This window comes from Nerophis lumbriciformis, linkage group LG16 (assembly GCF_033978685.3).
Source record: "Nerophis lumbriciformis linkage group LG16, RoL_Nlum_v2.1, whole genome shotgun sequence".
In the NCBI taxonomy this organism is placed as follows: Eukaryota; Metazoa; Chordata; class Actinopteri; order Syngnathiformes; family Syngnathidae; genus Nerophis; species Nerophis lumbriciformis.
In genome coordinates this window covers 9,549,269-9,570,861 of record NC_084563.2, presented here as the reverse complement: position 1 = coordinate 9,570,861, position 21,593 = coordinate 9,549,269, and the positions used below count along the sequence as shown (strand labels likewise).

The following is a 21,593-nucleotide window of genomic DNA, read 5'->3' as shown; positions in this document are numbered from 1 at the left end:
CAAGTGAATTTTATTTACGCAAGCAAATTTGATCATACAGGTCAAATAAGCCACTTCAAGCTGTTGGCACATGGACGTACAAAACAAATCTTCTTAACGCCTCGATACTAAGCATTGGTAGTGGATGTACAAAAGACCGATACAAGGAGAAAGCTGAGAGCGGATAAGTACAGAGTAAGCGATGTCGGTACAAGTATCGCCTTTTTAGGACAATTCCTCGTCACGAACTAACTCAACTTAAAAAGACTACAGTGTCTATATAAGTAGCATGGCCTATTTTAGTATATACTGCACATTGAAACAAAGGGCTGGTCCAGCAAGACAGGCAAAAGTGTCCAAATGAAAACAAAAACAAGTGAGTCAGACTATATCAATGCATGTCCATGCCACGGAAAACATCTATAAAGTCACGGTCTTTACAAACAGTACACCTTTCCAACCCGGAGTTGAACGCCGAGGCGCTGACGAGAGCACGGACTCGGTCGATGAAGCGCGTTTTTTTCCCCCTTTCTCGTGTTCCTCGGTGTTTAAATGACGAAAACAACAATCAGTCGCAGGGCTTAACGACGCAGAGGAATGCTTTGATATATCGCTATGTACAGTGCAGAGTCAGCAGGAAAAAAAAAAAGTGTCGTTACCAAGTTCCACGTTGAAGAGTATGTGCTTCGTTTACTTCAAAAATACCACAACCGTCCCCATGTAGAGCATAAAATAACCCACTTTGACTCGCTCCCACTTTTCATATCAATCAAAATATACTTGTCCTGTTTAACAGGTGCATGTTTTTATCAAATGATTTAATATTGTTTCTATTCATCTTTAAAATATAAAGTCGATTCAAATACCGTGTTGTGATTAGTGGTTTTAATCCCCTTTTTTTTAGTACTTTTTGATTTTTTCGAATAAACCAGTCATTCACATACAAGTACTGTACATCGATATCACACATCATGAGATGGAACAATGTGCTTGAGAACCCCTTTTAAAGCCCCTCGTAAATCGACCGAAAATAAATTATGTTAAAGAGCAAAACGTTTCATAAGCAAAGCATTCAATGTAAAAAATATGAAAACTACCACCGCTACTTGTCATTCTACAAACTACACTAAAAACTACAGTACCCGGGGGCACTCGTTTGTTATGTTTCAATAACTGCCATGATGGTAACAAACAGCATCCATAAGAGAGGTAAAGGGGCTTTTGTATGTCATCAGAAATGTTGTTTATGGCCGAGGCGCCCCCCCCTCCAAACACACACACTCACACACACACACACACACACACACACACACACATACATAGCACAATTCTCCCCCCCTTGTAGAGAAAGACCGAATCGAGAGGGAGTGTTTCGCTTGGTTTTATGTGTAAGCGTTGAGTCGTTCCTTGGAGCGAGTGGAGTGTATGTCATGAAGCTCCTGCTCCTCCTTGGACTTGATGTCCTCGTACTTCTGCATCCTGCACGCGTCCTTCACGTAAGCCCAGTTGGCTGACAGCACCATCAGGTAGTGGATCTAGGATAGGGGGGGGGGGGGGGGGGGGGAAATACAAAAAATCTCAGAATCAGAAATACTTTATTAATCCCCGAAGGGAAAATGAAGATTTTCAGCACAATCCCATTTAAGATCAGACAAACATTACAGGGAGACAGAACAGGATCAAACATTACTGGGGGACAGAACAGGATCGCTGACGGGTCTGCCAATTTCCGGCGCCCCTTACAAAAAAAGGTGAGAAACAGGTAAATGCTGGTCCAAGCCTGGGCCCTGGAGAGAGGGTCCAGACTGAGGTCAAAAAAAAAACCTCATAGCCATAGCATACATAAGCATGTGTGTAAAAGGGAAACATCAAAGAACACAAAGGGCATTAAAAAGAGCAGAGCTGATGCAACCAGCCATTTCTACATACAGCTACAAAAGTAAAACAAAGACAAAAAAAACATACCGTATTTTCCGCACTATAAGCCGCCCCGGGTTATTAGCCGCACCTTCAATGAATGGCATATTTCAAAACTTTGTTCACCTATAAGCCGCCCCGGGTTATAAGCCGCACCTATGCTGCGCTAAAGGGAATGTCAAAAAAACAGTCAGATAGGTCAGTCAAACTTTAATAATATATTACAAACCAGCGTTTTAACAACTCTGTTCACCCCCAAAATGTAATGTGCAAATGTGCAATCACAAAAATAGTAACACTCAAAATAGTGCAGAGCAATAGCAACAATAACAACTCAACGTTGCTCGAATGTTAATGTCACACAACACACAAAATAAACATTTAAAGCTCACTTTCTGAAGTTATTCCTGATCCATAAATCCCTCGAATTCTTCTTCGGTGTCTGAATTAAAAAGTTGGGCGAATACGGCATCCAAAATGGCCGGCTCCGTCTCGTCGAAGTCATCAGAGTCAGTGTCGCTGTTGTTGTCCAGCAGTTCCATGAATCCTGCCTTCCGGAAAGCTCGGACCACAGTTGAGACCGATATATCCGCTCAGGCATTTACAATCCACTGGCAGATGTTGGCGTATGTCGTCCGGCGCTGTCTCCCTGTCTTAGTGGCGCAGGTCATCTTGTTGCTTCCTCTACCTACGCACCATTGATTCATTTATGTTCAATTCTCTTGCTGCTGCTCTATTTCCGTGTTCTACTGCGTGACTTATTGCTTTGAGTTTGAATTCTGCGTTGTACGCGTGTCTCTTAATAGGAGCCATTTTGTGGTCTTTACTGATGTAAACACACAAATGAAATGAAACGTAATATCCGCGCGCTTCTTCTTCTACGGGGGCGGGTGGTTGCTTACAGTAGAAGAAGAAGCGCTTCCTCTTCTATGGGGGCGGGTGCTTACCTTGGCGGTTGCTTACCGTAGAAGAAGAAGCGCTTCCTCTTCTACGGGGAAAAAAGATGGCGGCTGTTTACCGTAGTTGCGAGACCTAAACTTTATTAAAATTAATATTAATATTAATCCATATATAAGGCGCACCGGGTTATAAGCCGCACTGTCAGCTTTTGAGAAAATTTGTGGTTTTTAGGTGCGGCTTATAGTGCGGAAAATACGGTATACACTGTGGTGGCCTCTGCGGTGTTTCACGCCATCGTCTGCTGGGGTGGGGCGGGGTGGGCATGGCCAGAGACAGGAGCAGACCCAACAAAGCAACCACAGCTGCACCGCCCCTGACATACATTTACACCTCCCGCTGCCTCAGCAGAGCTACCAACATTATTAAGTTAAAGTTAAAGGCCTACTGAAACCCACTACTACCGACCACGCAGTCTGATAGTTTATATATCAATGATGAAATCTTAACATTGCAACACATGCCAATACGGCCGGGTTAGCTTACTAAAGTGCAATTTTAAATTTTTGCGCGAAATATCCTGCTGAAAACGTCTCGGTATGATGACGCCTGCGCGTGACGTCACGGATTGTAGAGGACATTTTGGGACAGCATGGTGGCCAGCTATTAAGTCGTCTGTTTGCATCGCAAAATTCCACAGTATTCTGGACATCTGTGTTGGTGAATCTTTTGCAATTTGTTCAATGAACAATGGAGACAGCAAAGAAGAAAGCTGCAGGTGGGAAGCGGTGTATTGCGGGCGGCCGCAGCAACACAAACACAGCCGGTGTTTCATTGTTTACATTCCCGAAAGATGACAGTCAAGCTTTACCATTGGCCTGTGGAGAACTGGGACAACAGAGACTCTTACCGGGAGGACTTTGAGTTGGATATGCAGACACAGTACCGTGAGTACGCATGCAGCTGCGGCTTCCAAACATTTGATCGCTTGTCCGTACGTGCGTGCCGCTATGTGTATGTCACGTACGTAACTTTGGGGACTTTGGGGAAATATATGTGCTGTATGAACTTTGGGGAGGTGAACGGTACTTTGGGCTGTGGGATTGAGTGTGTTGTGCAGTTGTTTGAGTTGTATTGGCGGGTTATATGGACGGGAGGGGGGAGGTGTTTGTTATGCGGGATTAATTTGTGGCATATTAAATATAAGCCTGGTTGTGTTGTGGCTAACTTGTGTTTATTTACTGTTTTAGTCATTCCCAGCTGAATATCAGGTCCCACCCGCCTCTCACAGCATCTTCCCTATCTGAATCGCTCCCACTGCCCTCTAGTCCTTCACTCTCACTTTCCTCATCCACAAATCTTTCATCCTTGCTCAAATTAATGGGGAAATCGTCGCTTTCTCGGTCCGAATCGCTCTCGCTGCTGGTGGCCATGATTGTAAACAATGTGCGGATGTGAGGAGCTCCACAACCTGTGACGTCACGCACATATCGTCCGCTATTTCCGGTACAGGCAAGGCTTTTTTTATCAGCGACCAAAAGTTGCGAACTTTATCGTCGATGTTCTCTACTAAATCCTTTCAGCAAAAATATGGCAATATCGCGAAATGATCAAGTATGACACATAGAATGGACCTCCTATCCCCGTTTAAATAAAAAAATCGCATTTCAGTAGGCCTTTGAAGGACCAACGATTGTCATTCTCTGCATTTGACCTATCACCCTTGATCACCCCCTGGGAGGTGAGGGTAGCAGTGGGCAGCAGTGGTGGGCCGTGCCCGGTTATAATTTTTGGTGATTTAACCCCCAATTCCAACCCTTATGCTGAGTGCCAAGCAGGGAGGTAATCAAGGACAGCTCCCACCCAGGCTTTGACATGTTTGATCTGCTGCCCTCAGGATGGCGCTACAGAGTCATCAGGTCTAAGACAAACCGACTCAAGAACAGTTTTTTTTCCCCGAAAGCCATAACCACGGTGAACTCTCATAGGCACTGATTTTATTGTTTAGCACCTCTCTGTGTGCAATTTTTACTTTCCACCCACAGTCTGATCGCTTCTGTATATATGTATAAAGTATAATATTCAATTTTAAACAACACATTCAGAACATTTGTTCTCAGGACTGGACTGTGCACCTTACCTCCTTTTGCACTATTTTTCTTTTCTTTCCTTCCTATGTTTTGCATATTTATAGACTGTCGCACTGATACTGGAGTTGCTTTTATTCTCATTATACCTGTGTATAGTGACAATTAAAGGCATTCTATTCTAAGAGAGCCGACTCCGCCCACCAACTCTCGGCCAGTGTCCAGTCCGCATGGATGAGCGAGGATGCGTCTAAGGTAGACCGAGGTGTCCGATACCTGCTCATTCAGCCAAGACACTGTGAAGCTGAATCTCATTAAAAAAAAAAAAAAAATCATTTTGCCGCAATTTGTGTTGCCTCATTGCACTCACATTAGCCCAACATACAGTGAGCGTCAAGTGGGCCCAGGTACAGGGGCCTAGGTCCGGAGTCGGCAAACCAAAATATTGACAGAACCATATTGGACCAGAAATACAAAAAAAAAATTAAAGCTGCAAGCAGCGATGGACGGGACCGACTTTGACGCCACATAAAATCCAAACCGGAGCAGTAATTAAAACTCTTTGGTCAACTTTTAATCACAAGGGTTCAATCTCTCTCCTGCGCTAGTTTGAAGCCGACACGACAAAGGCGCTCAGAGGAGATAATGTTTGAAAAAAGGTGACCAGTTTTTACAAAACTTTTGTTTTGAAGGGGGAATTGCAAACTTCCTGTTGATTTTTGCTGGGAGTTGTCAATATATGGAATGTAGGTCTAAGTGAGACCTACATAGAGAATTTTGTTTCATTTCTCTAAGACATTCCTACTGGAAGTTACAGGCAGTTTTGTCTTAGTTTTCTTCCCAGGAGCAGTTGTGTCTGTGTTTTCTTCCTAGGGGGCGCTAGAGCGCAATTTTGAGTTTTGGGGTTGGGTTTTTTTTTTATTAGATCGCAATTTTTGCCAGTCCTGATGTGTGTGTCCAGTTTGGCGAGTTTTGAAGCATGTTAAGGGGGTCAAATTACAGCTCAAAGAGGCAAAAGTGACTGTTTTTAGTACAACATTCTTTTGAAGGGGGAATTTCCAACTTCCTGTAGATTTTTGCTGAAGGATGTCAATGTATAAAATCTAGGTCTAGGTCAAACCTACATAGATGGTTTTGTTTCATGTCTCTACAACATTCCTACCGGAAGTTACAAGCAATTTTGTCTGTGTTTTTTCCTAGGGGGCGCTAGAGCGCAATTTTGAGTTTTGGGGTTGGTTTTTTTTTTTTATTAGATCGCAATTTTTGCCAGTCCTGATTTGTGTGTCCAGTTTGGTGAGTTTTAGAGCATGTTAAGGGAGTCAAATTACAGCTCAAAGAGGCAAAAGTGACTATTTTTACTACAATTTCTTTTTGAAGGGGGAATTTCCAACTTCCTGTAGATTTTTGCTGAAGGATGTCAATGTATAAAATCTAGGTCTAAGTCAAACCTACATAGAGGGTTTTGTTTCATGTCTCTACGACATTCCTACCGGAAGTTACAAGCAGTTTTGTCTGTTTTTTCCTAGGGGGCGCTAGAGCGCAATTTTGAGTTTTGGGGTTTGTTTTTTTGATTAGATCGCAATTTTCGGCAGTCCTCATATGTGTGTGTCAAATATGGTGCATTTTGAAGCATGTTAAGGGGGTCAAATTACAGCTCAAAGAGGCGGCGGAATAATAATAATAAAAACGCACAAAATACAATAGGGTCCTCTGTCCCAAAGGAACATTGCGGTCCCTAAAAATCTGTCTGGAGCCGCAAAAAATGTAAAGCCTTATATAAATATTAATAATATAATGAAGGCAACACATGATGTGTCTATAATAGCCTACTATCAAAATGACTATTTGTCGCGGGCTAACGCAAATCTTCGTTGTCAGGAATATTGAAATGTAATATTTACTCTACACATTTTTACAACGTCGGAAAATATTAGTGAAATGGAGGATTCTCAGAGGGTGAGATAACTCTTGGAAATGACTGGCTTAGAATGACCAAATTTATATTGTGTGTGTGCAAGTTAAAGGAATGGCTATGTCTACACTAAGCCGAATAACCCCTTAACAGAATAATTATTTAGCCTAAGCCCCGTTTCAGCCACACTAAACCAGCGTTTAAGGTCCCCCTCCCTGGACAATTTTTTACACGGGTAAGTGCGTCGTGTATTTCTTGGATCTCCAGCTCTTAGCTTTGCATGGACTCATTGATCGTTTACAAACTGAGTTCGGAGAGGAAGTGACGCCGGAAAGACCGCGCCCCACACAGGAAGTGACGTCAGAAAGAACGCGCCACAGCCAGCTTCATAATAAAGCCGTTTCGTAACTCGGAGCTGACCACTGGAAATATGGAGGCGAGTCATCCAGACATGCCCGTGTTTCTCCTTCTTCTACATGTACAGACGCTTGTGGAAATCACACATGAATACCTTAAGAGAAGAAAACTCTCGATTGCAGCTATTTGGGATACAACACTTCTCAGACGGCAAGAGAACTTTCGAATGTCGAGGTCAGCTGTGATTCTACGTACCGATAAACTTTGTCTATTTGTCGAAAGAGAGACAACCAGAATGCGAGCTCCCGCGGATGTGATAAAAAAAAAAAGGTAGCGTGTGCTTTGTAAAAACCCCGTTTCCGTATGAGTTGGGAAATGGTGTTAGATGTAAATATAAACGGAATACAATGATTTGCAAATCCTTTTCAACCCATATTCAATTGAATGCACTACAAAGACAAGATATTTGATGTTCAAACTCATACATTTTTTTTTGTTTGCAAATAATAAATTAGAATTTCATGGCTGCAACACGTGCCAAAGTAGTTGGGAAAGGGCATGTTCACCACTGTGTTACATGGCCTTTCCTTTTAACAACACTCAGTAAACTTTTGGGAACTGAGGAGACACATTTTTGAAGCTTCTCAGGTGGAATTCTTTCCCATTCTTGCTTGATGTACAGCTTAAGTTGTTCAACAGTCCGGGGGTCTCCGTTGTGGTATTTTAGGCTTCATAATGCGCCACACATTTTCAATGGGAGACAGGTCTGGACTACAGGCAGGCCAGTCTAGTACCTGCACTTTTTTACTATGAAGCCACGTTTGATGTAACACGTGGCTTGGCATTGTCTTGCTGAAATAATGAGGGGCTTGGATGGCAACATATGTTGCTCCAAAACCTGTATGTACCTTTCAGCATTAATGGCGCCTTCACAGATGTGTAAGTTACCCATGTCTTGGGCACTAATACACCCCCATACCATCACACATGCTGGCTTTCCAACTCTGCGCCTATAACAATCCGGATAGTTATTTTCCTCTTTGGTCCAGAGGACATGACGTCCACAGTTTTCAAAAACAATTTCAAATGTGGGCTCGTCAGACCACAGAACACTTTTCCACTTTGTATCAGTCCATCTTAGATGAGCTCAGGCCCAGCGAAGCCGACAGCGTTTCTGGGTGTTGTTGATAAACGGTTTTCGCCTTGCATAGGAGAGTTTTAACTTGCACTTACAGATGTAGCGACCAACTGTAGCTACTGACAGTGGGTTTCTGAAGTGTTCCTGAGCCCATGTGGTGATATCCTTTACACACTGATGTCGCTTGTTGATGCAGTACAGCCTGAGGGATCGAAGGTCAATGGGCTTAGCTGCTTACGTGCAGTGATTTCTCCAGATTCTCTGAACCCTTTGATGATATTACGGACCGTAGATGGTGAAATCCCTATATTCCTTGCAATAGCTGGTTGAGAAAGGTTTTTCTTACACTGTTCAACAATTTGCTCACGCATTTGTTGACAAAGTGGTGACCCTCGCCCCATCCTTGTTTGTGAATGACTGAGCATTTCATGGAAGCTACTTTTATACCCAATCATGGCACCCACCTGTTCCCAATTAGCCTGTTCACCTGTGGGATGTTCCAAATAAGTGTTTGATGAGCATTCCTCAACTTCATCAGTATTTATTGCCAACTTTCCCAACTTCTTTGTCACGTGTTGCTGGCATCAAATTCTAAAGTTAATGATTATTTGAAAAAAAAAAAAAAAAGTTTATCAGTTTGAACATCAAATATGTTGTCTTTGTAGCATATTCAACTGAATATGGGTTGAAAATGATTTGCAAAATCATTGTATTCCGTTTATATTTACATCTAACACAATTTCCCAACTCATATGGAAACAGGGTTTGTATTACCTGGCCGTCGAGGGAAGACTACGGAAAACGGCGAATGCTTTTGGACTGGCAAAGCAGACTGCATCAGTTATTGTCCGCCATGTATATCGCGGACTCAACGTCTCGGTCCAGAGTATATAAAGTCACCAAAAAGGAATGGACAATGAAGGTGAAGGCAAAAGAGTGAGGAGTGTCCTGACCAGATATCTAGATCCCTAGATTGATTGTTGTCAAATGTTCTTTATCACGTTGTTTACTTTCACGTGTTTATTAAAGATTTGATTAATTTATGCTGGCTCAGGTGTGATTCACTACAATAAGGCCCCACAACACACTGGATTCCAGTTCATTGAAATACCACAACACTGGATATTGTTCAGATAAGTTACATTTAAGAACTTGCACACAAAGCAACACTGGAGGTGACTATGACGTGGCGCATCTTCCGCGCATGCGTACTAGGTCGCGTTGTGCCGGCTGAGTGAGGGGGCGAGGGGGTCTTAAACGATCATTGTGTGTGTGTGTGGACAAGGATACGGTTAGGTGGAATTTACCCTGGATAACCTTAGTGTAGAAGGGGCCTAAGGCACAAATACTGGACATTGTCCACGCCTCATAGAGGTTCTGTCAAAAATGATGATAATAATAATAATAATAACTGGGATTTATATAGCGCTTTTCTAAGTACCCAAAGTCGCTTTACATGTAGATCCCCATCAATCATTCACACCTGGTGGTGGTAAGCTACTTTCATAGCCACAGCTGCCCTGGGGTAGACTGACGAACGAATGATGAACCGAATCCGTGAGAAATGTCAGCATTTACGAGTCCACCTTCTACAACTTTGACTTACTGCTGGTGATGTCATCAGCCAAGCTGTTTTTTCCATGCAGACTGGAGACCTTTAAGAATCCTCCAGCAGGGGGCACCATGACACTGGTTGCGTTCTCGGGCTGGTTGCCATAGCAGCGCGGCACAGACTGAACATATTGAAGCGCAATGACTGTGTGCTCCAGCAGAAATTCTATTTCCAGCAGGTATCATTCGGTGATCGTGTTGTTGTTGGGCAACAGTGCAAATTAGATAGCACTTGTCTAGTCTCCAACTTTGATTCGCTTTGACTTTGGGTTGTTTTTAGGATACCTGAATGATCAACAGTGTGGATAACAGGCTGGTAATTATTTCAGGGAAGTCTAATCTTCAAATAACTAATTAAGTAGCTGTATTTTGATACTATTTGCATCGTAATCATAATTTCTGCCCGACAAACATTTTGCCTCTGTAAAAAAAAAAAATACCGAGCAGTGTTTGTGATTGCCACCCCTTTATTCGTCTTCCCCTCCTCTGTTTCTATGGCAACGTCGTGACACGCCAGGCGCCCCCGAAAGAGGGAGGGGGAGAGGGAAGGGAGACAAACGGCGTCTTTTCACTGCACCAAAATGCCTTCTCCCAGATTAACGGCGATCCACGGCCCGAGGCCACAACAAAGCACAAGGGATTTTCTCCTTGGTTGTTAAGAAAAAAATAGAATCAAATATGAACAACATCCATGCAATGAATGGGGTTTTTTTTTTCTTCTAAAAATGACTCCCAGGAATGTTCCGAATGACCTGAGATTGGAAAAGATTTCGAATGAGTGCTCTTGAGTGGTGACTCACCATAGCGATGACGGCAGCTCCTGCTCCAGCCAGGGCGCAGATGAACAGGTGGAACGTCATGTTCAGCTGTAGCGAAGACAAATCACATCTGAAGTTGTTTTTTCAAGGATTTTACAGGCTGTTGAGTTGAATTGAGTTTGAGTTTATTTCAAACATGCATGCATACAACATGATACATCACACATGCATGCATACAACATTATACATCACACATGCATGCATACAACACAATACATCACACATGCATGCATACAACATTATACATCACACATGCATGCATACAACATGATGCATCACACATGCATGCATACAACATGATGCATCACACATGCATGCATACAACGTGATACATCACACATGCATGCATACAACATGAGACATCACACATGCATGCATAAAAAAGATACATCACACATGCATGCATACAACATGATACATCACACATGCATGCATAAAAAAGATACATCACACATGCATGCATACAACATGAGACATCACACATGCATGCATGCATACATGATACATCACACATGCATGCATGCATACAACGTGATGCATCACACATGCATGCATACAGCATGATACATCACACATGCATGCGTACAACATGATGCATCACAAATGCTGGCATACAACATGATGCATCACAACCACATGCATAAAACAAGATATATCACACATGCATGCATACAGCATGATGCATCACATTTATAAATGGTTGATTTATATAGGCTAGTAAGGTAAAGTTTTGTACCTGACAACTTGTCAGGTACAAAACTTTACCTTACTAGTCTATATAAATCAACCATTTATAAATACACTTTAGTAAGCTAAATGAACCTTTTCAACATATGATACATCACACATGCATGCATACATACAACATGATACATCACACATGCATGCATACAACATGATACATCACACATGCATGCATACAACATGATACATCACACATACATGATACATCACACATGCATGCATACGACATGATACATCACACATACATGATACATCACATATGCATGCATAAAACATGATACATCACACATGCATGCATACGACATGATACATCACACATGCATGCATACAACATGATACATCACACATGCATGCATACAACATGATACATCACACATGCATGCGTACAACATGATACATCACACATGCATGCATACAACATGATGCATCACAATTTCCAGTTTCTCTATTCAACATGTTCGAAAAGGAGTAGGAAGAAGCAGAGCTTATTTAATCCCCCCCCCTTGTCCTTTACATAGCAGTTGCTAAAACTTTTGTTCACTTCCTGTTCTCAATGTATTCACAATATACTCCATTTTTGATTGATTGAAACTTTTATTAGTAGATTGCACAGTGAAGTACATATTCCGTACAATTGACCACTAAATGGCAACACCCGAATAAGTTTTTCAACTTGTTTAAGTCGGGGTCCACTTAAATTGATTCATGATACAGATATATACTATTTTCATAATACAGTCATCACACAAGATAATCATCACAGTATATAAATTGAATTATTTACATTATTTACAATCCGGGGTGTGGGATAAGGAGGGGTGGGGGGTTAAGTTTGGTTGGTATCAACACTTCAGTCATCAACAATTGCATCATCAGAGAAATTGACATTGAGAAAAAGTGACTACATTTGATTGTTTACAATCTGGGGAGGTATGATGAGAAAGGGAGGGTGTTAGTTTAGGGTTGAAGTTGCCTGGAGGTGTTTTTTTAGTGCGGTTTTGAAGGAGGATAGAGATGCCCTTTCTTTTACACCTGTTGTGATTGCATTCCATATTGATGTGGCATAGAAAGAGAATGAGTTAAGACCTTTGTTCGATCGGAATCTGGGTTTAACGTGGTTAGTGGAGCTCCCCCTGGTGTTGTGGTTATGGTGGTCATTTACGTTCAGGAAGTAGTTTGACATGTACTTCGGTATCAGGGAGGTGTAGCGGATTTTATAGACTAGGCTCAGTGCAAGTTGTTTTACTCTGTCCTCCACCCTGAGCCAGCCCACTTTGGAGAAGTGGGTAGGAGTGAGGTGTGATCTGGGGTGGAGGTCTAGAAGTAATCTGACTAGCTTGTTCTGGGATGTTTGGAGTCTAGATTTGAGTAATAACAATACAAATAAATAAATAAAGATTAGTGAAGTAAGTTATATTTCATATGGTGAGATGAGTAAGATTATCGAGAAAATGAATGGATGGATGAAATTGACTTATTGACGCACAGAAATCAGAAAAGACGCAAAATTCTGGAAGTCCACGCGTCCCCTGGACGCAAATTTTTTTTAATTTTTTTGACCGATTATCACTTTTCGCTGTAGTTTTGTTTATATTTGCCGGGTCATATTATTAATTATTAATTATTGGTCGACTACAAAGTATTGCACTTTCCGGTACAATTTTTTTAAATTTTGATTCACCGAAAGTTTTATGGATTACAAATACTGCATTTCCGGTATTAGGACTCCCTGGGTGTTATTGTTTTGGCCATGGCGGGCAATAAACCCGAGAAGCAAAGCTTTAATGAAAAGTGGCTTCAAGAGCCACTTTTCAGCAAATGGCTCACTTATGAAGATGGAAAGATGTTTTGCACGCCATGTACACGGGCTAAGAAAAAGAACACCTTTACGACCGCGTGCACTGATTATCAAAGATCCAGTTTCACCAGGCACCAAGAAACACCCGACAATTTGAGTCCCTACAGTTCCACTCTTTGGTCGGGATGACGATGCCGTCGATTTGTTACAACTCTTTATTTATGTTTTCCGCAAAGCCAAGCGGACATCCACCATGCTATTAACACTCCTGAACATGCTTGCGCTCCCTCTCCTAACTTGCCCACTCACTCACCCCACATACCGCCATTCTTAAAGGGGAACACGCAGCTTATGGCCATCACCAAGCCAGAGATGAAATGCTAGAGTGCCACTCTATTAAATGACATTGAAACCAACTTAAGTTTGTTGGCATTATTTGCCATGAAAGTGTAGATGTGGCGGTTTTTAAAGCACTGATGATCAACATACAGGTGAGAATAATCAAATAAATATGTCATATGCATGTATGCCCTGGCACACCATTATCATCATTTCATGACCAAAGCAAAACACTTTTTACACTTTTATACTGAAATAAATACACCTACAACTTCTTAAATACAAATATAGAAAAAAATGCCGGCAGTGGTAAAGTTTAGATCAGTGGTTCTTAACCTGGGTTCGATCGAACCTTAGGGGTTCGGTGAGTCGGGCTCAAGAGGTCAAGACACACCCGACTCATCGTGTAAATAAAAACTTCTCTCTATCGGTGCATTACGGATACGGCTACAGCAGAAGTCAAACTAAGTTGCAGGTGTGTAATTTGTTGTGAGTTTATGCACTGTGTTGGTTTTGTTGTTTGAACAAGGTGATGTTCATGCACGGTTCATTTTGTGCACCAGTAAAAAAAACATGGTAACACTTTAGTATGGGGAACATATTCACCATTAATTAGTTGCTTATTAACATGCAAATTAGTAATATATTGGCTCTTAACTAGTCATTATTAAGTACTTATCAATGCCTTATTATAACCCTAACCCTCTAACCCTAACCCTAACCCTAACCAAATAACTCTAAATTAAGTCTTTGTTACTTAGAATATATTCCCCATACTAAAGTGTTACCAAAAACATATAACCTTGTCTTGAATTTGAAAAAAAACAACATTTTATTTTTCACTAAAGAAGGGTTCGGTGAATGCGCATACGAAACTGGTGGGGTTTGGTACCTCCAACAAGGTTAAGAACAACTGGTTTAGATCCATGAAGGAAAGAAGAAACTGAATACATTTACATATGTATAAAAATGTGTTTTCTTTTGTATTATTATTTTCTTTTAATTAATTAACGTTGATGACAACCTTTTTCCAAAACACAATATAGAATGTGAGATATAACAGGATAATGCATACATTTATCATTTGTTTTCAAAACGCTTACAAAAAAGTGGGACCCCAAAAATGTACTGTGGGACCCCATTTTTATGACTTGATTTTGAAAATTCCTAGCGCCAACCCTGCCCTGCATGCGGTGGGCCACGAGTACTCAAATTGCCTCCCTCCCACTGACTTAAGTTCCGACGAATCGACCGCAAGCTTAATAGTCGTATCAGAGACCTACCAATCGAATCGCCAAATATTGTATTCTAAGACCCCCCTGAATATATCAAGCATCGCAAAAATTATTTGAGCCTGGAGCCCCATTTCAGACATTAATGACTCAAGCCTCAAACCTGCCCCAAGTTACTGACCACCTCACCTCGTTGGATTCACACATCTTGTAGAAGTCCTCTCGTCCTGCACACACCGTCTTTGCCTTGGCAATTGGCACAATGCCTGTAACATAAAACATGATTTGAGTACCTATTCTAGTGCATACGTCCAACATGCAGTAGCAAAGGGCCCCATCCGCCGAGGTTTACCTGACACATGAAATGTGACAAATTGGGGGGTACACTAGAGCAGGCCTGTTCAACTGGCGACCCCTTTTAACAGCGACTGTACAACGATGTATGAATGTTCTGCTCCAAGTCATGGTTTCCTGTCGAACCCTTTAAGCAGGAAACGGTGTCCCCGACCAGCTACTATGGTAGAAATCCATGCGTAAACTTGGTCAGATCTTTGTAAATAGATATTGTGTATAAAGATATTTTGTTTGTTTTGTATTGAAATATGGTACTATGGTACTACTATGGTACATTTTTAGTCTACTTAATACCTGCATTATCATTTCCATCCTTACCCTTTCCATCCTGTGAAACTGAGCAACTGTGTGGAACAATTTCCCTTGTGGAGCTATAAAGTTTGTATAACTTGGGCATGTTGTTTTTGTCAAAGCGTAACTCTGCTGATCAAAACTCATGTAATGCATCTGGTGCTTAATTTGACAAGTTGAGGGAGATAACACTCCACCTTAGGTTTCATTGTGATGAGTCATATTCATTGTGTGCAATGTTTGATGTGGATGTTGTTCAATATCTATATGCATAAACATCTGTAGTGTATTATGTAAATGTATTAACACTAAACTACAATGGGCATTATATAAAATACACAATGGCTGTTATATTTTTGTATTGTGTATATTATCTTTACATTTTCAGTCTTACAAACCTAAATGAAGAAAGAGGTGTAAAGCAATAAAACTGAGGAAGGAACATATTTCAAAAGAAGCAACATCAATCCTCAACAAAACTTCTGGAGCTTCTGTTTCTTCATGCTGTTAACTATCTGTCCAGCTACACACGCTGGAAACGAGTAGCCGGGGCAGAATAATGATTTTATTGACAGTGCAGCGTGAACGCCGATGTGTTTATTTTGCAATTAAGTAAACGCAGTCTCAAAGGAATACAGTCGTGGTCAAAAGTTTACATACACTTGTAAAGAACATAATGTCATGGCTGTCCTGAGTTTCCAATAATTTCTACAACTTTAATTTTTTTGTGATAGAGTGATTGAAGCACATACTTGTTGGTCACAAAAAACATTCATGAAGTTTTTTTTTTTTAATGAATTTATTATGGGTCTACTGAAAATGCCAAATCTGCTGGGTCAAAAGTATACATACAGCAATGTTAATATTTGTTTGCATGTCCCTTAGCAAGTTCCACTGCATATTGTTGGATATTGTGGCCAAACAGCTCAATTTTGGTTTCAACTGACATCACATAGACTAAGATAAGACCTTCTGGAGAAAAGTTCTGTGGTCAGATGAAACAAAAATTGAACTGTTTGGCCACAATACCCAGCAATATGTTTGGAGGTGAAAAGGTGAGGCCTTTAATCCCAGGAACACCATTCCTACCGTCGAGCATGGTGGTGGTAGTATTATGCTGTGAGCCTGTTTTTCTGCCAATGGAACTGGTGCTTTACAGAGAGTAAATGGGACAATGAAAAAGTAGGATTACCTCCAAATTCTTCAGGGCAAGCTAAAATCATCAGCCAGGAGGTTGGGTCTTGGGCACTGTTGGGTGTTCCAACAGGACAATGACCCCAAACACAGGTCAAAAGCGGTAAAGGAATGGCTAAATCAGGCTAGAATGAAGGTTTTAGAATGGCCTTCCCAAAGTCCTGACTTAAACGTTTGGACAATGCAGAAGAAACAAGTCAATGTCAGAAAATGAACAAATTTAGCTGAATTGCACCAATTTTGTCAAGAGCAGTGGTCAAAAATTCAAGCTGAAGCTTGTGGATGGCTACCAAAAGCGCCTTATTGCAATGAAGCTTGCCAAGGGACATGTAAGCAAATATTAACATTGCTGTATGTATACTTTTGACCCAGCACATTTGCTCACATTTTCAGTAGACCCATAATAAATTCATAAACGAAGCAAACTTCATGAATGTTTTTTGCGACCAACAAGTATGTGCTCCAATCACTCTATCACAAAAAAATAAGAATTGTAGAAATGATCGGAAACTCAAGACAGCCATGACGTTATGTTCTTTACAAGTGTATGTAAACTTTTGACCACGACTGTTAAACCTGCAGTGGCACTTTCTGATGAAACATCCACATTTCAAGCTCTCGGGCTCTTGAAACTGTGACCCTCTTCATTATGTAGTTGAATAACCGCGCAGTAGAGTGGTAAATATCTTGATATGTTTTGTGGCAATTCTGACTTTGACCACAGCGTCAGTTCCTATGTAGAGTGGTGCCTTCCATCATTTTCAGCCGTTTGCTGATTAACCTCCCCCTCTTCCTCTCACGCGAGATCCACCCAGGAATGGGGCCATATGAATCCCTTCCCTACTGTATGCAGTACAATTCTCCTAACTTGCAAGGTCAATTAGAACCAATAGACTGCAGAGAACTGAATGAGTTAAAGAGATCTGTTAGATTTCAATAATATTGCCTTTGACATAAAGTCACTCAGTGGTGAGGGGATTGTTGCTGCCTACCATACTGGCGTGGGTCCAGGCAGAGGGTGGTTCCTTCCAGCACGGTGGCGTTTTGGCAAATATTCCAGATGTTGAAGTAGATGAAGACGGGCACGGAGGTGAAAGCGGTCACTCCCAGCCAGGCCAGCATGAAGATGTACGTCAGCATGATGAACTGAAAGACCACAACGCTACAGTTAACTTATGAATAAATACTACTGTTGAGTACTGCAAGCAAAAACTGCAAGCCAAGCAAGTATATCATCTCGTGCAGTGGTTCTCAAACTGTGGTAGTGGCACGCCAACGGATCACTTAATTAAACATTCAAACACAGTGTTACTGTTCAAGCTGTGTGTAATGTTAGAGGCCAAAAATGGTACATATATAGGAACAGCGGAGTTCATACTCCAACAGGCTCCTTCAACTTCCTTCCCGCACTGTGCGATTCAAGAACGCCTTCATTCCACACTCCATCCAGCTGTATAATCACTCGCCATCAGTGACGTGCAGTCACTAGAGGCCATCATGGAAAGAGAAAAAATGTAAAAAGAAAAAAAAAAAATTAAATTGTTATATGTATGCAGTGATTATACTATAAAGTTATTTTCCATTTAACTTCACCAGTTTTAGATTATTTGTATTCAAAATCGCTGAATTTTCACATTTGCCGTTCAAATACTGCGAAGAGACAGTGCAGTGAACAGCAGCCAGTTGAGGCACGTCACTCAGTGCCTCAACATGGACGGACTCGGCTAACTGCTGGCCTGCTGTGCAGTGAGACCGTATTGCTATATGAATTATATTATACATTTCCATAGTTTAGTTAGCTGAGGTGTATAATGTACAGTGTATTTTGTCAACAACTGTATGTGTGTAAAGTATTTCTTGTGCTGAGCAATCATAAAACAGCTGCAAAAGACGCACTGTCTGAGGCTCCAGTAGCCCCGCCTCCTGCACCCCCGCCGTAGAATTGTTATATCAACTAAAGCCCACACTTAAACTTTCCACATGCAAGATTGAATCTATTTAAAAAAGTTATTTCATAAGAAGCCAAAAAGTGCAAAAACAATAATGTTCGTGTTGGAGGAGTTGTGAATGACTGCAGGGCCACAACATTAGGTACACCTGCAGACTGCAGGTGTATCTAATTCACAACTCCTCCAACATGAACATTATTGTTTTTGCACTTTTTGGCTTCTTATTAAATAACTTTTGTAGCCTATTTGTATGGGCTTTCCTCTTTGTGATGTTAAGTTCCTGTTATGCGCTGTTATACAGTATATGCCTTGAGCTCTTATTTTGAAGGCGCCAAGAGCGGAAGTGATGACATGTTGTAGGTTCATTAATCCAGCACAACAGCGGCGAATGGACTTAATTTCTAAGTAAAGGTAAGACCATAATAACGTTTTTTTTATTAAATGTTCTTTTTTGTGTGCTACAGTTTGTATGTGTAAAGTTAAAGTTAAGTTAAAGTACCAATGATTGTCACACACACACTAGGTGTGATGAAATTTGTCCTCTGCATTTGACCCATCCCCTTGATCACCCCCTGGGAGGTGAGGGGAGCAGTGGGCAGCAGCGGCGCCGCGCCCGGGAATAATTTTTGGTGATTTAACCCCCAATTCCAACCCTTGATGCTGAGTGCCAAGCAGGGAAGAATGCTGGTATGAGCTTTTAAACATAACCCGTTAACTGCTGCCAATCAAATGGTGAATAAGATACTCTTTAGGGTTCATATGTTTGTAAATCTGACTGTGATGAAGTCAGTGCCTCACCAGCCATGAACCTCACCGCACGTCACTGCTCGCCATACAGCAATAGATGACATCTGCCTATTACCTGACACCTGACATGTTAGCTACTTCTCTTTGTTTATAATGTTTATAATGTCTATTTTCTATTTCCTGCTGGATCTACTCTCTATTTTATGCTGCTGCTGTCACATATACTGTAATATTGTACATGGTAATTGGTATATATTGTACATATGTTATTGACATAATATAATATATATGTATATATACTATTCTGTACACATGTATATATTCGTATATATGTTAGATTTTTTATCGCTATATTAGTCTATTTATACCTGCATTGTCCTTTCCATCCTTACACTTTCCATCATTGTAACTGAGCTACTGTGTTGAACAATTTCTCTTGTGGATCATTAAAGTTTGTCTAAGTCTAAGTCTAAGTCTAATATACGAAACCCATACCAGTAAAGTTGGCGAGTTGTGTAAATGGTAAATAAAAAGAGAATACAATGATTTGCAAATTCTTTTCAACTTATATTCAACTGAATAGACTGCAAAGACAAGATATTTCATGTTCGAGCTGAGAAACTTAATTTTTCTTTGCAAATAATCATTAACTTAGAATTTAATGGCAGCAACACATTGCAAAAAAGTTGTCACCGGGGCATTTTTACCACTGTGTTACATGGCCTTTCCTTTTAACAACATTTAGTAAATGTTTGGGAACTGAGGAGACACATTTTTGAAGCTTTTCAGGTGGAATTATTTCCCATTCTTGCTTGATGTACAGCTTAAGTTGTTCAACAGTCCGGGGGTCTCTGTTGTGGTATTTTAGGCGTCATAATGCAGCACACGTTTTCAAAGGGAGACAGGTCTGGACTACAGGCAGGCCAGTCTAGTACCCGCACTCTTTTACTATGAAGCCACGCAGTTGTAACACGTGGCTTGGCATTGTCTTGCTGAAATAAGCAGGGGCGTCCATGATAACGTTGCTTGGATGGCAACATATGTTGCTCCAAAACCTGTATGTACCTTTCAGCATTAATGGTGCCTTCACAGATGTGTAAGTTACCCAAGCCTTGGGCACTAATACACCCCCATACCATCACAGAAGCTGGCTTTTACACTTTGCGCCCATAACAATCCGTATGTTTTTTTTCACAGTTTCCAAAAACAATTTGAAATGTGAACTCGTCAGACCACCGAACACTTTTCCACTTTGCATCAGTCCATTTTAGATGAGCTCGGGCCCAGCAAAGCCGGCGGCATTTCTGGGTGTTGTTGATAAATGGCTTTGGCTTTGCATAGTAGAGTTTTAACTTGCACTTACAGATGCACTGACGAACTGTAGTTACTGACAGTGGTTTTCTGAAGTGTTCCTGAGCCCATGTGGTGATATCCTTTCCACACTGATGTCACTTTTTGATGCAGTACCGCCTGAGAGATCCAAGGTCACAGGGATTCAATAATTATTACGCTTACATGCAGTGATTTTTCCAGATTCCCTGAACCTTTTGATTATATTACGGACCGTAGATGGTGAAATCCCTAAATTCCTTGCAATAGCTGGTTGAGAAATGTTGTTCTTAAACTGTTCGACAATTTCCACACGCATTTGTTGACAAAGTGGTGACCCTCGCCCCATCCTTGTTTGTGAATGACTGAGCATTTCATGGAAGCTGCTTTTATACCCAATCATGGCACCCACCTGTTCCCAATTAGTCTGTTCACCTGTGTGATGTCCCAAATATGTGTTTGATGAGCATTTCTCAACTTTCTCAGTCTTTTTCGCGACTAATATTTGCAAAAAATAACAATATGAACATTAAATATCTTGTCTTTGCAGTCTATTCAATTGTATTTTAAATTGAAAATGATTTGCAAATCATTGTATTCTCTTTTTATGTACCATTTACACAATGTGCCAACTTCACTGGTTTTGTACTTGCTAAATAAAGCCACTGCCTGAGGTGCTACTTGGGGGGGAAAAAAGTTTAAGAATCACTGTTTTAGTGGATGTGAGTGGCATATGCGGGATACTTCCAAAGTTTTCTACAATTTGGAGATTTACCCAAAAAAAAAAAATCAATAAAAAGTGCCTTGCCAATGACCACAAATCCTTATCGTTTACTTTACCTCTCCGGGGAGCTTCAGATTCGCAAACTAATTTCACGGCTGAGATAATCTCGTTACTGC

General features: G+C 41.1%; 1 protein-coding gene across 1 annotated transcript in view; it reads right to left on the bottom strand.

The window, feature by feature from the left end:
- Nucleotides 1-1,139: 1,139 nt before the first annotated feature.
- Nucleotides 1,140-21,593, bottom strand: part of gpm6aa (glycoprotein M6Aa) — an 83,075-nt gene continuing 62,621 nt past the window's right edge. The window contains exons 4-7 of the mRNA XM_061976593.1: nt 17,661-17,814; nt 15,019-15,095; nt 10,699-10,764; nt 1,140-1,514 (exon numbers count right to left, since the gene is read on the bottom strand). Coding sequence (XP_061832577.1) covers nt 1,362-1,514; nt 10,699-10,764; nt 15,019-15,095; nt 17,661-17,814 — 450 coding nt within the window. The 3' untranslated portion in view covers nt 1,140-1,361. The remainder of the gene's footprint in view (nt 1,515-10,698; nt 10,765-15,018; nt 15,096-17,660; nt 17,815-21,593) is intronic.